General features: G+C 45.2%; 1 protein-coding gene across 1 annotated transcript in view; it reads right to left on the reverse strand.

Annotated features, from left to right (window-relative positions):
* Positions 1–16568, reverse strand: part of LHFPL2 (LHFPL tetraspan subfamily member 2) — a 141349-nt gene that overhangs the window by 21160 nt on the left and 103621 nt on the right. The window contains exon 4 of the mRNA XM_015590522.2: positions 2769–3412. Coding sequence (XP_015446008.1) covers positions 2769–3198 — 430 coding nt within the window. The 5' untranslated portion in view covers positions 3199–3412. The remainder of the gene's footprint in view (positions 1–2768; positions 3413–16568) is intronic.

Genomic DNA, 16568 nt, shown 5'->3' on the forward strand with positions numbered 1-16568 from the left:
GATCACTTGCTTCCCCCACTAAGAGGGAGTCGGCTGACTGATGCTTAGTTCTTTCCCAGGATTTCTTCTCAGAGGAATGGCTGTTCAGTTGGAAGGAGAAAAGCAACCACTTCTTCCCTGTATTTCAGTGCTTACATTTAGATCAGTGTGCCCCAGAGATAGTCTTACTATACAAGAATCTCTGCCTCCTGCCAATTTAAAATTTTGAGTAATTTCAGACTTGTATGCTATAAGTATTCATGGGGAACAAAAATGATGGGAGGGGGGAGAAAGTTAAGATTTTTTTTTATAAACTCTAAACTTTGAGGAGACATGTGGCCAACAGACTAACACCCAGAGGTGTGCTGCTACTTCCTTCTCCTCAACCCTTCTTCCCAGAGGCCTGATGCCAAGAGAGAGTGGAGGGGAGGGAGAGAAAGGGAGAGGAGGAGGGAAGAGAAAGTCAGGAATAACTCACTGGAGTGTATGAATAATACCAAAGATACGTACTAATCTTTGTGTCAAAACGAATGTTCTTGCCATTTATGTGAAATAGCAAATAGCAGCATCAAAAGATTTGTTGGGCTAATCCACATTCTTAGAGATTGAATTTACTGGACTAAACATCTTATTAAAAACTGTATACAAATCATATTTAAGACTAAAGGGTATGTATCTACAGGTTGCTTCGGCACGACTGTAAAAGACAGGTTGTGGTATTACAGCCCAAGATGTCCCACCCCTTACTTTAAATAGCCACTGATTTGCTAGAAGACACTAAGTTTCTCAAGATGAAAAGAATTCCTAGGGACGACAAACCAGGAATTTCACCTGCATACAAGTGTGTTGATAAAACTCATAATAAAGGCATGAAATCATTAAGGATGAGCAAATGCAGCATAGTAAGGGAAATCTGCCTCTCTGGTCAACCAGAGTTCTTCATTGGGACTAACAAATTGCGTGTGCTGGCTTTCACTCATCTGCACGTTCATTGTGACTTTTCCAAAAGCCTTTGGTAACATTTCTCAGCAAAAGTTTGAAGACGCACGTGCTCGAGGCACGGTGTGTCTGAGGGGTATCAAGTCGGGTAATCTTTCTGACCAGATGAATGGGCACGACACCCATCATATTTATCATTTCCAGGAGGTGTCATGCCAAGCTGAAGGGGGTAAACTTCAGATTTCAGAATTGAATCTTAAAGGGGACTGTGAGCTTCACAGAATCAAAAATCTAAGATTAAAAAAAAAAAAAACTAAGGTAAAGTCATGCTTTCTAATCTCTCTATTTTTCAGAAGAGGAATGCCAAGGTCCAGAGAGATGGTGTTTTTATCTCAAGTGAAACTGCAAGTTAGGAGCAAAGCTGAAAATTAGAATCCTGGCCTCCCAAATTCCGTGAGTGCCTGTGGGTGCCTGGGTCACCCATGATATGGCTGATCCTAGCAGAGAAAGAAACGGGGGTCCTGAGATTTATCAGAAGTATATCACTCATGCAAACACAGCAGGATGGTAGAGCAGGTCCTTCTGTGATTTCTCTGGGCCTGTTATCTGCCTCCCAACACATACACCACGCCCCTACCCCCCAAACATTTGAGGAACAAAAAAATTAACTTGTCAGCTGTTGGGAGGGGGATGTTGTTTGATCTGTTATTTGGAAGCTAGCTTCCCTGCTGAGCTCAAGAGTTTGCTGTAAGGCAGACTCGAGTGAATGCATTTTGGCTGTTTCTTTACAGGTCTGGACACCGGGCTCAGTGCTTATCTTCAGTGCATGCAGGTTTAGGGCTTGCTGAGGGATGAGTCACTTGTGCTCTCCAGTTAGGGTTATAGGTGGATTAATGTTTCTCCTGTTAAGAGTTCAGATTAATAAATACCTTGATTATAATTGTTTAAGTAGTTAATTTTTTTCCTGAAAATCAAAGCGAGTCTATTCCTGTACTTTCTTGAGGATGTCTTTACTCTGCTATGTCTCTATTTTGCTGTCTGGTATAAGACCCCTGAGCCTAGACAGATGCCCTTTTGGTTCAGGGTCCACCTTTCAAACCCAAATGGGAAAGTCTATGAAAGAACTGATGGCCTTGGAAGTTTTCTTGCAGCTCACAGCTTCTCCTCTCCATCACTGTAAAGAGCTCATACTTCTCTTTCCAGATTTCTAACCAGCTCATTAGTGAGACATTCCCAGAAAGTGGAAGGGTTAGTTTGTATTTTCTGATCTGAGTACACAGAACATTCTCTCAGGCTCCAGGAGACAAACAATTTAAACCAGAACGTTATTAAACACAGAGCAGCTGATACTAATTCCTTCCCAGCTTGCTTCTTCCCCTCCCTAAGCTGAAATCATCCTGCGGCTGGAGATGGGGCTGGGAGTGGGTGGCAGGACTGGCTTACTGGGTCTGAATGAACACCCGCACTCACATTCCTTAGCACAGACTGCTTGCCTCAGGTGAGACCTGACTCCTCAGTGGATGCACTACATGGAAAGCATGCTTTTAATTTAATGGGAAAAGCAAAGAGTAAGAGTAGTTACTCCAACAAAACCCAAGAACTTTGAACCCCAGGAAATAAGCAGTGGAGAGGAACATGTGAGAGCAGAAACACACTCCTCTCCATTACGGGAGAGTGAAACAGGGAAAACGGAGTGGTGAGGGCAGCGCGCTCCTCTTGCTGAGAACATACCTTCGCAAAGCCAGGCAGAAGGTGGTCTTCAAAACCCTCAGTAAAGGAGTAAATATTTGCGCGCTGCACACGCAGAGCCCATCCCGCTCTCAGGCCCCTTCCCTCCCATGTGCACTTACCTGCAATTCCTTGCAACAGCCCGCAGACGTTGAAAATACTTTTCTTCATGATGCTCTGCACACACATGGTGAAGACGGACACCAAGGCCACCATGCAGAGGATGAAGATGCCCACGGCTAAGAAGATCGCAGTGGCCTGCCAGAAGCCGCTGGCAATCTCCCCGAAGTTCTCAGCGTAGGGCCCGCAAAGCGTCTCCCGCGGGACATGCTGCACCCCGGGGTTGCGGATGCAGCGGGCATAGATGCCCAGGGTGGGGTGGTAGGGCTCCGAGGGGCCGCTGCTGGGCTCATCGGGCTCCACGCTGCCGCGAGTCTTGGCTTTTCCAATCAACCAGTCTGCGCTCATGAAGGCAATGAGCTCTGCAAAGGCCACTACAATACTCAGGAGAGTCCAGAGCATCGAGCGACAGGTGACAATGACATGACACATATTGATGTTCAAGGCGGAAAAAGAGGAGTCCACGGAGTTAATAAAAAAAACAAGCCGGTGGGGAAGGAAGCTCAGGAGGCTTCAGAAGGAAGTCGCTGCTGCTCGGGGTACTCACTCCCACAGCCAGGGGCTCCTTTCTCCCAGCCTCTGGCGGCGCCGTCCTGGGCTGTCATGCTGCCATGTCGGAGCTCCGGAGCGCAGCTGCCAGCCTCACCTACGGGAGAGAAGGGCGGAGGCGGTCAGCAGCGCCAGGCCCCGCCCCTGCAGCGCGGCCGCCGCCGCCGCCGGCAAACTTGCTGGTCCCCCAAACCCAACAGCCTGACTCCCTGAGCTCTGTCCCGCAGCCTGACTCCCTGCGCTCTCACAGCCCACCCTTCCTGCCCAGACTGCCACTCCGGTCCCCACAGAACCTCGCTAGAGCAGACCCTGGTCCCTAGCCAGCACGTGGCCGTTCTTAGCCCTTTTGCTGCTTTTCTTTGTTTCTAGTTCTCCTTTCCCAGACTCTCAAAACGGGCTGTGGTGCTTACCCTTATCTCTAGACAGCATGACAGAGGCAAGGGGCCAATGCCAGTCCTTGCACCCACCCGCGGGGCACCCTGCTGTGTAAGAGCTCTGGCTCTATCATCTGTTTGAAAGTCAAACAGCACAGGGATCCTGACAGATCTAGATATTAGTGGCAGTGAACCACCAACAGCTTTTTTAAAGTTTACAGGACTCTTTGCCTGCTGTTTTGATACTAGACCAGCTAAGTTTTGAAAAATTTGCACCAAAAGTTTTGCTTAACAGTAGAGAGTAGCAACATCAAATTTTATTGCCTAGGAATCAGATTACTAGCCGACGTAAGAATATTTGCTTCACAGGTAAATGAAAATATAAAAAGCAATGTTATCAAAACAATAAAACATTGTTACCCAAACTTATTTTTCATACATTCCTCAGAAGGTGATTTTTAGACAAAATAAACTACACTAAAACTCAAGAAGAGGAGGGAAAAAAGCTCAAATTCATGACTTAGTCACTCGTGGAAGTTATTCAAAAATGACCATCGAAATAAGTATCATTACCACTGAGTGGACTTGTTGACAACAGACACTTGCCTATAAAGAATGCATCCCTTGAACTGTCCCCATTAATCACATGTGCCTCTGCCTGGGCTTCCATTCACCCCTGGTCTGGAACTCAACATGCTCATTGTTCCCACTCTCACAAGGACCCATTCTGTTCCCAAGGACAAATGGCTTCATTACCAGAGGGCTTTGCTGTAACGTCTTAAACCTCCTTCAGAGGGGCCTGAACCCTGAAACAGGGCCCCCAGTACTTGTCGGCAGCCCCATTTTCTGCCCTCTCCCCAAGGTCAGGAAGAATTGCACAGCTCACATCTGATATCTGGGCACGCATGGCTCTGTTCTGAATGATTAGATTGTATTAATCTAGGTCTTGTCAATTCCCTGAGAACTACAAAGAACCCATGGCAGCGGGGTGGGGCGAGGAGTTATCAAAGATGGAGAGAGAAGTGAGGAAATAAGGAAACCCAGTGTCCAAGTTTCTACACCATGCTGCTGACATCCTAGTGAGAGGTGACTGTCTCATAAAACACAACATGTTAAAAAAACCCTCATACTACCGTAGTTATACAAGGTGGTGTTTTGTGAAATTAGCATAATACTAGGAACACAGGCTCTTAATAACTGTCAGGGTGTGTGTAATGAGGCTGCGTGGAACACTGCGGAGGGCAGAGGTGGTATGTTCCACTGCAAGAGTTTTGGAATCCACCAAGTCTAAGTTCCAAATCCAGCTGCACCACTGAGCGACCACGTGACTTCTCAGAGCTGCAGCTTCCTCAGCTTTCAGCTTCCTCATCTACCACAGTAAGGGTACCCGGCCTTACAGTATCGTGACGAACATGCAGGAACCTGTTAAAGTACTTCGCTCAGTGTGCGGCATAGTAAATATTCAATAAATACCAACTCCTTTCCCTCAGAGGCTTCTCCTTGACATGGATGACACTGGTCAGACAGCAGTTGAACTGATGGAGTTGCTCAATAGATAACAGAAACTTGGCCATTACATGCAGAAAAAGATTAAGCACAGGCTATTTCGAGATGGATGAGGTCACTGGTGGTGTCTAAGCTTCCCTGGTGGGCTTTCAGGGCGGGGTCCTGGTCTGACTTCCTGTTTCCCCACTGTCTGGCCCAGCTGCCAAACTCAACTGTGGAAAATAAATTAACATTAGGCCAGAAGTATAACCCACTCTCACTCACTCATTCTTACCCCCTCCCCAAATATTACCAAATGGAAATGCCTTCTGAAGGAAAACTTACCAATACAAAAGAGCTTTGAAGGAGATTATAATGAAAACAGCCATTCTGAATGAGAACAAGAAAATATGGAGGCCTGGAGGCTAGAAAAGCTGCACCCACCCTCCAGGCTCACAAACACTCTGACCCAACTGTTAGAGAGCCCAGCCTGTTAGGAGAAAATGAGGCTTCAACAAAGTCTTCCAATTTGATTAGAAAACTAATTTATTGTTATGCCCAGCTGATCTCCATCCCTGCTCTTCTGCCGTTTGATGGCAATTTTTCAATGTGAATATAAAACCTCTACATATTTTTCCTCTTGCAGAACCTCGGGACTCTACTACCCTCTCAGGTGACCTGGATCTTATTGGATGTGCCAAGTGTCTACTGTCCTGGTCAGGAGGCTCTGCTCTAAGTCAGAAATGCAATTCGGTTGCAACTTTTGAAGAGCAAGAATGTGAAACTCCAGAAGGAAAGATGGCACATTCAGGCTTAGCAAAATGGTCCATGGCAAATTTAAGGCAGGATGATTTAGGGACCCACATAGTTAAGATTAGAAAATATAGTTCCCTGTCTATTTGGGCTAAAACAATCCCCCATCCACTACACCAGATTCTCATGTCCATGCCTGAGTGGCTGGAATGAGGCCTTTATTTTTCTCTGAAATGGGAAATAAGAGGCTTTGGTCTCCCCAGCAAGCTGCTAATTACTACTATAAGAGGAATAGCCAGGATGCACAAAGCTGACAAAAACTGAGGACCCAAGAAAAATCCTCAGGGAAAACCTGGAAATGCAGCAGGGGGCTCTTTAGTGGTGTGTGCTCTGTAAAGTGTCCCAGTTTGGCCATGTCCCATGTGCAGAGATGCCTGCTGAGACAACATTTGCATCAAAGGGGAAATAGATCCTGTATATAGATCTTGTTAACCACAGGGATTTGGCCACAGAGCTCCTCACTCAGCACAGTACCCACTGCTATTCACTGTAATCCCTACTTCTCCAAAGTTCACTTAATAAAACCAGGCCCTCACTGACATTCCGTATAAAAGTCTTCTATCCACAGGCCACTCAATACATACATTTCCCCTCCAGGACACTTGACTGTTGTGGATAATCCAGAAGGCCCTCTGACTGTCAGCAAATGATGCTATGATTGGCATAAAGATTCTCATAGTCAAGCCTCTTAGAAAGAAATTTAAAAAAAAAAAAAAAATGCTGTAGAAATCTAGAGTAATCCTATAGTCAGAATACAGATAAATGGTTGGTCCGTGGGGGTTGGTCATTTACATGCTCTCCACAGATCCCTGATATTTAAGGAAGGGTGAAGGTGCTGCACAGAGTTGGACTGGATTAGCAACTTCACCTTTCCCTATCTTTGGCAGCTTCCTGCTGTCAGTGAGAAAGGAAGAAAGGGCATGTCAGGCAGAGCCACCCAGTGCCAGCTGGCTAGGAGATTCCATAACAGAAACCCAGGAGCCAAGTTCACATCTACCTAGAAAGGTGGAGGCAAACTGAACGGACTTGAATCAAAGCTGCATCAAAAGCCAATACTGTCCATCATTACAATAGCTGCAAAGCCCACGAATGAGGCCATGACAAACACAGTTCTGAAGAACACTACTTTGCTTACTTGCCATGGACCATTTTGCTCAGCAGCTTGCTGGGGAGACCAGAGCCAGACCACCTGTCCTTGGCACCTGTTTTTCAATGTTATGAAAATTTGCAAACATACATAAAAGTTTAAAATAGACAATGAACACCCAGATTGAATATCTGTTAGCATTTTGCCATATTTGTTCTGTCGCTCTATGGTATACTCACTCACACTAATACCCATACACAGACTTTCCCCACCCACCCCCTCTGGACTGTTCGAAGATGAGTCGCAGATGTCTTGACATTTCACCTCTAAATATTTTAGCATACACCTCCTACAAATAAGGACATTTTCCTACATAACCACAATAAAATGAGCACACCCAAGAAAACTGACAGTAATTCCCTTATATCCAAAGCCTAGTCCACACTCAGATTTCCCTACCCTGCCCCATTCTTTAGAGCTGTTGTCTTGAGACGGTGACTCAATCAAGGCTCATGCATTGCATTTAATTATGTCTTTAGTTTCTTTTAGTCGAAAACAGTCCTTCCAACCCTAACCTACTCCCGCCCTGCCCACATTTTCCTTCTTCACGCTGACTTTTTTTGAAGCTACCAGGCCGGTTGTCCTATGGGACATCCAACAATCTGGATTTGTCTATTTCCTCATGAGGCCATTTAAAATTGTTCGCTGTCCTCTATGTTATAGAAACTGGAGGTTAAATCTAAAGGCTAAGTTAGATCCAGCTTAAATATTTTGGGTGAGAATTCTTGGTAGATGATGCTATGTAATTTCTATTGCATCATATTTGGGAGGAATGTGACTGGGGCTGCACCTCGGAATAATTTTACACATACAGATACATGTATACATATGCTGCGTGTGCATGTGTGTGTAGAGGAGGGGAGAAACACACAGAACATGCACAGGGTCTTCTCTGGTCCTAAAGAATCCTAATTATGAGGAAGTGGCTAGGAGGCTGTTTTCTGAAGAGCTCTATGGGTGAATTCTGATGCCACCATTGAGAAGCCCTGTTCTGAGAGATGCCGCCCCTAGAAGCTAAAGGAGTCCTTTACCAAACGGATTTTACTTCTAAGAAAGGTTTGCTGTTTCTTTGAAATGGAACATTCTATATATAACTTATGAAAACGCACAAAGACCAGCAGACCTAGGGAGAGAGCTACATCTTCAAGAGAGATGGCCCTTCCTGGGATGATTTACTCGAACCAAGGGAAGGCAGATTATCATGGTAAGGAAAAATTTGTGTAACAAGAAGGAAGGGCCATCCCTCCTCTAACTTCAGAGCCCTCCTTTTCAGAAAGACCAACCTGGGCTGCTGATGCTTCTCTCTAGCCTTGCTCTCTACCTCAGCCAGTCTGGAGGGAGCATTAGGCACTGGGCAACGCCATGTTGGCAAAAGGGCACTAACCAGTGCAAACTGGGATGGAGTGTTTTAAGAGCTCTGTAAACAGACCTGGGATCTAATCTCAGCTCTGCCACTAAACAGTTGTGAGTCCTTAGGCTATTAATATTTAACCTCTGCCAGCCTCAGTTTCCTCATCTGCAAAATAAAGCTAACAGCATCTTCCTCACAAAGGGCTGCCATGGGGATTAAAGGAGAAAGTGTATATAAAACAATCGGCATAGCTTCCAATTCATTGTGCTCAACATACATTAGCTATTATAAATTGTTATCACATGATCAGCTTAAAATATTTGTGGTTCAGTAACCCAAAAACATCAACTCCTATTGTTAATAATAAATTTACTACATTGACCTATCTGGCTCAAATAATCAATACACTTCTTAGAAGAATGTATTTTGCTTCTCTGTCACTGGCAGATCCTTGGCTGATACCTATACCTATTTTCATTATCTCCGTCTCCCTCAGATATTTATACGAGTCACACAAAGGTGCCTTAATGTACCTCCATCCCATGTCTTATGGAATGATAAGAGCATTAGGTGGGAGACTGTATGTGCTGCTGCTTTCCAAACATTGGAAAGACCCTCTAGAGTACTGCTGCTTAAAGTGTGGTCCCTGGACCACCCCCCATCCCCTGGCAGGGGGACACCTAAGCCATCTGTTTAAAAAAGCATAAGTTCCAGGTCCCCACACACTGAATCAAACTTTCTGGAGGTATTGCCAGAAACTGCATTCACAGTTGCCAGGAGATTCAAAGTGACCTCTGAGAGTCAGGAGGAAGGAAGCCTCACATTCTGTGAGACTGGTCTGCCAGAGTAGTTCCTCGGTGCTGGGGAGGGAGAGACCCAAGAGAGGAGGCGAGGAGTGTGGCCCAGCTCCTTAGGGCAGAGCCAGACCACCTGTCCTTGGCACAGCTCCCGGAGCTACGTAAGTCACAGGGACCAGTGATTCTGCAGGGAAACCAGCTGTTCCTCCAGCTCATGTGTCGTCCAACAATCCTTGCAGGGCAGGAAGGAGCCCCATACACTCAGGACCTTCTCTTCAGAGCACAGAAGTAGCTTTAGGGGCAGGGCTGGTACCGAAAGCTCAGCACCTTGCACGACTTTTTCAAAAAATCATCTACCAAAGTAGGTTTTGCAAACTCTCATTTGCCCTGGCCGCTCCCTAAAATATAGTGACTACGGAAATGCAGACATCTTGGCCATATTCAAGAAGAGGGTCCACATGCAGTAATTGTTATATTGTTCTTTGAGCTACAGTCTCAACATGCTCAACACCTCCTGCTTATTGCCAACATCCTTTCCTCGATCCTGGTGATAAACCCCTCCATCCCACCCCTGACTCTCCCCGGAAAACTCTCATGCTGTGGTTCTCAACCAGGGGTCACTTTGCTCCTCCCCCCACCCCTCCAAGGGGACATCTGGCAATGTCTGGAGACATTCAGGATGCCACATCTTGGGGAATTGGGGTGTGGGGCTACTGGTATCTACTGGTTAGAGGCCGAGGCGGCTGCTCACCTGCTGTGCCCAGCCAGCCCCCAATGACAAAGCAATGTCAGCAGCTTCAAGGGTGAGAACCCTGCTATGGAGGCTTCCTGCAGAGGGCAGTTTTTACATGTGTCAGTACAACTTAAAACAGACTTCTAAAACCGTCACATTTTAACAAGGTCTATTCTACTCAATAAGTCAATGAATGTCCTGGATGGACATTCATAGTATTTACTAAGGTAAATACATTTTTAGTTGTTTTCCTGAATTTTTTCTTAAGGTCCATGGTAATCTATATGTCCAAGATAGCAGGCTGACAGGATGTAGAATCCAACTTGTCAAAGCTGACAGGACCTTCACCCTGCCTCTCCTGGGGTCTCAGCAGTTTCTGTGGATCACAGACTGAAGTCGGCTTTTGTTTTCAGCAATCTCTATTCTGGGAATGGCAAAAAGGGGCTCCCTGGTTATTGAGACTGGGAGTTCATTTGCTGTTAACTTTCTTTACCTCTACCTGAGGGTCTTTGACTTTGCCTCACAAAACTGCAAGTTTGGCCACATGGCCTTTATTTCTCTCACATCCCCTCCCCCAGAGTTGGGCTAGCCACTCAGTACATGCTCAGGTGGCCTTGGCCACTCCAACTATCAGGGAAACTCAAGGAACTTACCAAGGTGACCTACATAATTTCAGGCATTCTGGCTACTACCTGACCCCAGCTCAGCTCTCCGCCCCCCTCCTCCCCGCCGCCCCACGGCAGCAAGGGCCCCGCTCTCCAGACCTGAGCGAGCCTTTTCTCTGGGCCTGGAGAACCCGGGGAGCTCCTGCTCATTGTCAAGTTTGTTCTTTAATTCACTGGTCCTGGCCAGTCATATATTTCTTTCTTGATACCTATTCCAACTCCTCCTATATCCAATCAATCTGCTTTCTGGGCACCTTTTCTGGAGGGCTCATTTTTACACTCCCATCCTGAGGCAACAGGAGCCAGAGAGCAGGTCCCCTTGTCTGGCCCTATTTTCTAAATACTAAGCCATTCTTTAAAATTTCTCAAGCCCACTTACACATAACTTTTTTCCTTTTACAAATGTCGTCATCTAAAAATCCCTAGTAGGCAAGTCTTTCTTTTCGTATCTTTGTTTCTGTCGGACAAGAGGGACTGAAGAAAGAACTTCCAAGGTAGATGCTAAAGTTTGATTTAGCTCAGGTCCTATGAGCCAGAGGCAAGATGCCTGGGCCCTACACATATTGTGACCGAAAATTTTTTTCCCTTTATTTAAATGGAATAAGGACTCAAAGAGTTGCCTTTTAATGTCACGGTTTTATATAATTTTAAATAAGTTATTTTTTACATTCATAATGAATCCTGTGACTCAGGCAAAATATAAGTCACAGTGAGCTTCATTAGTCTTTTCAGGATCCATAAGAAAGCAGAGTTTCAATGGAGAAAAGAAAGGGTGGAAAACAAAGAACTTATACATAAAAATCAAGATACGTAATTTCCTTCTCTATGAACTCCTTGGTGTCATGGAGGGGAGATTCCAAATGCCCTGTTTAAGTGACTCAACTCTGGGAATAAATAACCCTCAGAGGATGGGCTCTGGCTCATCTAAGTGGACAGCTGGGCAGCCTCTCTCAGCGCTGGGGAGCACTGATGTTCATTCTTACGGCAACTGCAGGCTTTCTAGTCTCTTCTATACAGAGGCAGAAAGAATAACTGCCTGTTCACAAGATACAATGCCATGAGTCAGGTTCCCTTCTAACGGCTTAAGAAAGCCCAAACATGATAAATGGAGGATTATGCCAACTGTTATTTCTGAGTCTCTCGCAAACCCATAAAACACCCCAAACCCCAAGAATCAACTAGAACAAGAATCCCTTCCTGACTAGAAGCTTCTGAGAAAGCTCTTGTGACGACTGTATTATTCTTTCAAATATTCTCTCCTTGGAGGAGGGTCATATTTTCCGCCGCATTGACATTAGGCCTGACCACAGGACTTGCTTCAGCCAATACAATGTAACAGAAGTGACATGTGCAACTTCTGAGAAGAGCTTCTGAGCTAACGCTTTGTTGTCCAGCTCTCTTCCTTCTCCCATGAAATCAGAGAAATCCCAGAGACCTCTTCATCGGCCAACGTACCTGACAATATGAAGCAGAGGCACAGCTGACCCTCGATGGATATGCAGTGTGAGCGAAAACCAAACCTCTGTTGTTGCCAATGCTGAGATTTTAGGGGCACAGCACTACCTGCTTCAAGGGCTAGAGCTCCCGGGGGAGTGAGAGGGCCTGCCCATCCTCTCTTTGGTGTCGTGTTAAATTCAATTTCACCATCCCCTACCATATACACGGCAAGGGAACTTATTAAAATTAAACGATAATCAAAGCCATCTAGTGACGCACATTAAAGCCTGGCAACTATCTCAGAAGCATTCACTGTACAATTCAACAAGGTAAGTTTCTATCATAAAGATTTTGCTCGCGTAATATATTTATTTTAGGGTCCGTAAATGCAAGTACTACAAAAGAAGAAAAATTCTCCTTTGAGTAAATGAGAATATCAGAAGTGACCCTGAAAGTGGCAGCCTGAATAATCACTTCCCACGCCAGGCACTTCCCTGGGGTCTGTTACCGAACAGTCCTGACTCACTTGCAGCTGCCTTTCTCTGCTTCTGTTTCTTCCACCCCTGGGGTAGCTCCAGCCACCAGTTAGGATGCAACTAGGAAGTCTGCTTCTACCAAGTACAGGAAGAGAGCTGTGAGCTTTATTTGACGTTATTTTAAATTAGGTATCGCCTCCTTTTGAACCAAGTCTTTAAAAAAAAAAACAAAACAAGATGGTATTATTTTATAAACTCACTAATTAGTACTAAACAAAAGTGTTAGTTAATCTGGAACTAGTCACGGGTACTTTAAAAATGGCAAAAAGAAAAAAAAAAGTTTTTCTTTCCTCTCACCTCCCTGGCCCTGAAAACCTGACCCCATTAATGCTACTGGCAGAAGAAAACAGGAGTGGTTAATGTTTAAGCTGGACCTTAGGACCAAGGTTCCAAGCAGCCATTAACGAGGTGACACGTGTGAGCAGCAGAAACCTCATCTTAGAGTGGCCAGGGCGACAGGCCAGCTGCGTGACTCACAGAGAAGGGGAATTCCCAACTGCCAGCAAAACTCCAGCCCAAGAGCTTCCTGGAGGGCATAGGGCAGGCACAGCTCACAGCAGCGACCTTCGCCTGGGATCCCATTAAAACAGACACTCCAAGCACATCACAAGGTACCAGCCACCATTAGATTTGTTTGCAAAGCCCTCAGCAAAGTGATACATTTCTAATTATCCGCTACATTATCCATGAACTGGGCCTAATAATGGAGGCCCATATCCTTAAAAACCAAGAGCCTAATCTGAGATTTACCCAGGGATCAAGACAATGCTAGTCATTGCTCACATTTTTTTTTAAAAACTTCTATATTCTCACTGAGGTCACTTCTGTTTCTAGCCAATACTGTAAGTAGAAGTAACATTACAGTAAGTGTTTGAACAATTTAAACTAAAGGGCCAAAGTCTATTGTAAGCTATATTCATATTTCTAAGAGCATCACTGAAATGTTCAAGCTCACTGGGTTTTATTTGTTTAACTTTACTCATATTGATGCCAGCTTTTCACAAATAAAGATAAACCTGCAGCCCTATAGTCTGAACCACCCTGTCCTGTGTATCCACAGTACACATTTCCTGAAAGCCTAACGCTTTATGTATCAAACACACAAGCAATAAAGAATAAAATGTACAAGGTGGATGTTCACAAACATGGCCTTTTATAACGTTATTTATGTATTGAAAACTCTTATCTGCCTAGTGCCTTATTTTGCTCATATATTTAAGACCAATGAATTACTGTGTAATCAGGACTGCACACACAGACATATATCCACATAGACATATTTATAATGTTAGGTTTTTTGAATATCTAATAAATCAGCAAGACAGATTTGTACCCTACATCTATACGTAGTTCATTAAGCACTGTCCATCTCAGTGATTCACAGGGCCAGAGATCAAGCATCAAGCTACCCAGTGGTTTTCAGCTCTCCCTAATGAGAATGCCAAATTCAAAATCGTAGACAGGTTCAAAAGTTTCTTCATCTATTGACTAGAGGAATTCCCCCAGATATCGAGGATTCAAACCGGGTTTTGAAAACAGATAAGCTTAGGTGTCGCTCCCAAAAGGGATACACACTCTTTGAGGAAAAGCAAATTCAACATACAAAATTGCCAGTAATTTCAGGTACTTGCAAATTCAGAACAGTCCTTAAATGCAGGCAACAGCCTTGGCCTGCATCATTAGGACTGCCCTAATGATTCGGGAATGTCACAGGAGGGAGGAGGAGGCCCAGTGAGCTTTCCTCAATGCAGCCTAGATGAAGTCAGGGCAGACTCAAAGTTCAAGATGTTCTGGAAGGCTGAACCCCTGTACTTGTTCATGACCCAATACTCTCTTTCTGGAAACAGAGATTTATTGTTACAGCTTCTAACAATAGTGAGGCATAGAGAACAGACATAAAGTTCAACTGGATGTCTCGCAAGAAGTGAGTATGTGTCAGAAGACCAAGCCACTTAAAAACAAAAATGAAGGCCCTGGGAAGGCTGGGAGAAGAAATGGCTTTAGGTTCTCCTCTTTCGGAAGAGACACCCTCAAACCCATTCCCCAGCTTCTCAGCTGTCAGGGCTACTAAACAAGTTGGGCAAAGAGGAAGACTGTCCTGATTTATGACATCCAGTGCTGTGAACTTCAAGAACGCAGCAGGCTCCTGCCTCCGTCCTCCCCAGCATGCACCAGGCCAAAGTGGGGTACTAGGCGAGAGAATCTGGTGGATCAATGAAGGGGAAAAAATAGACTGTGTTTTGGTTAGGTAATAAAAAGGAAGGTCCCTAGGGTGCTGACACATTTCTCTGAGGTGGTTAGAACTAACAGACTTTATTACAGCAAACCACTTCCCACAGCCCTGATTACTGCAAGCCTCATAAGAAGACACCCACATATGGGAGAGAAAGTCTTTTTCTCCATCTCAAGTGCCAAACTCCCCCATGAATAGGGTGGCTGACAATTCTGGGTCCCGGCATAAAATATGGGCCAGACAATGTTTTGGGGAAGGTCTCTCAGGCTTACCCACAGGATAAGGGGGAACTCAACAGCCACCCTCTGCAGGTTGCTACAACACCCACTGCTCCACCCTTCAGGACCTGTGAGCTCATCCAGAAACGCAGCATGGGGGAGTGATTCATTCTGGAGCCAGACTGTCTGGATCTGAATCCTGGTTCTACCATTTCCTAGGGCACAGATGTGCCTCTGTACCTCAGTCCCTGTGTCTGTAAAATGGTGTACTAATAGAGTCGGCCACATAGGTTGTTGTGAAGATCAATTAAGCTAAAATATTTAAGCTTAGAACAGTGCTTGGCACATGGTAAGTACTCCATGCATGTAGACCACCCTTCCTGGAACAGGGTCCAGCCTCTCGCCCCACGTCAACACAGCCGCTTCTGAGGTCACACCTCCTGCATTCATTCTGCCATTTAGAACTTCCTGCTCTAGGGCCCATCTGGCATGTGGGTAATTAGTCTCACTTTCAAATACCAATTTCCTTCATGTCAAAGGAGTCCTGTAGTAGCAGAAGGAATATAAAATGGAGCAAGAATCTATTTCGGCGCTATCACCCTGCTAAACTGTTAACTAGCTCTTATCTTTGGACAATGAACTTCACTTCCCTGAATGAGGGTGATCAAAGTATTTACCATACAAGGTGTTACAGGATTACAAAATCAGTGCATAGGTATAAATGTAAGTACTCAATAGGTGGCAGGAATTATTACTATTATTTTCATAGTGGTTAACATTTATTTTTCTGTTCTTGAAAGGCTGTCTCTACATGGCCACACACACACAAAATCACCTTCTAGTATCAGTAACTCTCTACAGACTGAAGTTTGTCATGTGGCAAAGTCACAGGTGGCAAAAGAAAACACCAGATAAGAAGCAGGGAAAACATGGGTTCTCGGGTAACTGGCATGTGACCATGCGTTGCTCCCTTAACTATTCAGGCTTCGAATGTCTCAGGTACAAGGTGAGAGGGGAGGATCTGCAGATAAGCACTGTTACTTTCAGCTCCCAAAGTCAGTCATTTCAGGCACATGACCACCTTTTATCACCTTCCCCCAGACCAGGGGCTCCTATTGGAGCAAGTGGCTCTCCAGGATCTATGCCTCTGTTTGGACGGGAGGCGGGGATACTCGGTAGCTTATAAGGAATGCCAAGTACAGAGGCAGAAGAGAAGGTCACGTCTGATCACAGAGCTAAGTAGACCAGGGGCTAGGGGATTGCCCTTGGGTCCAGGGCCATGGTCAAAAGACCTGGACTAGACTGGCTCCATCTTCTCATCTTTTTTTTTTTTTTTTTTTAAACTGGGGTGGAGAACCCACTGCTAACCTTTCATTTCCAGCTCCATCCTGTCCCTCATTTCTTGGAAACAGAGTAGAGCGATCCCCACTCTAGTCTTTGGGCTCACAGTTAAAAATGAGGCTC

The sequence above is a fragment of the Pteropus alecto genome, unplaced genomic scaffold (assembly GCF_000325575.1).
Source record: "Pteropus alecto unplaced genomic scaffold, ASM32557v1 scaffold20, whole genome shotgun sequence".
NCBI classification, from domain to species: Eukaryota; Metazoa; Chordata; class Mammalia; order Chiroptera; family Pteropodidae; genus Pteropus; species Pteropus alecto.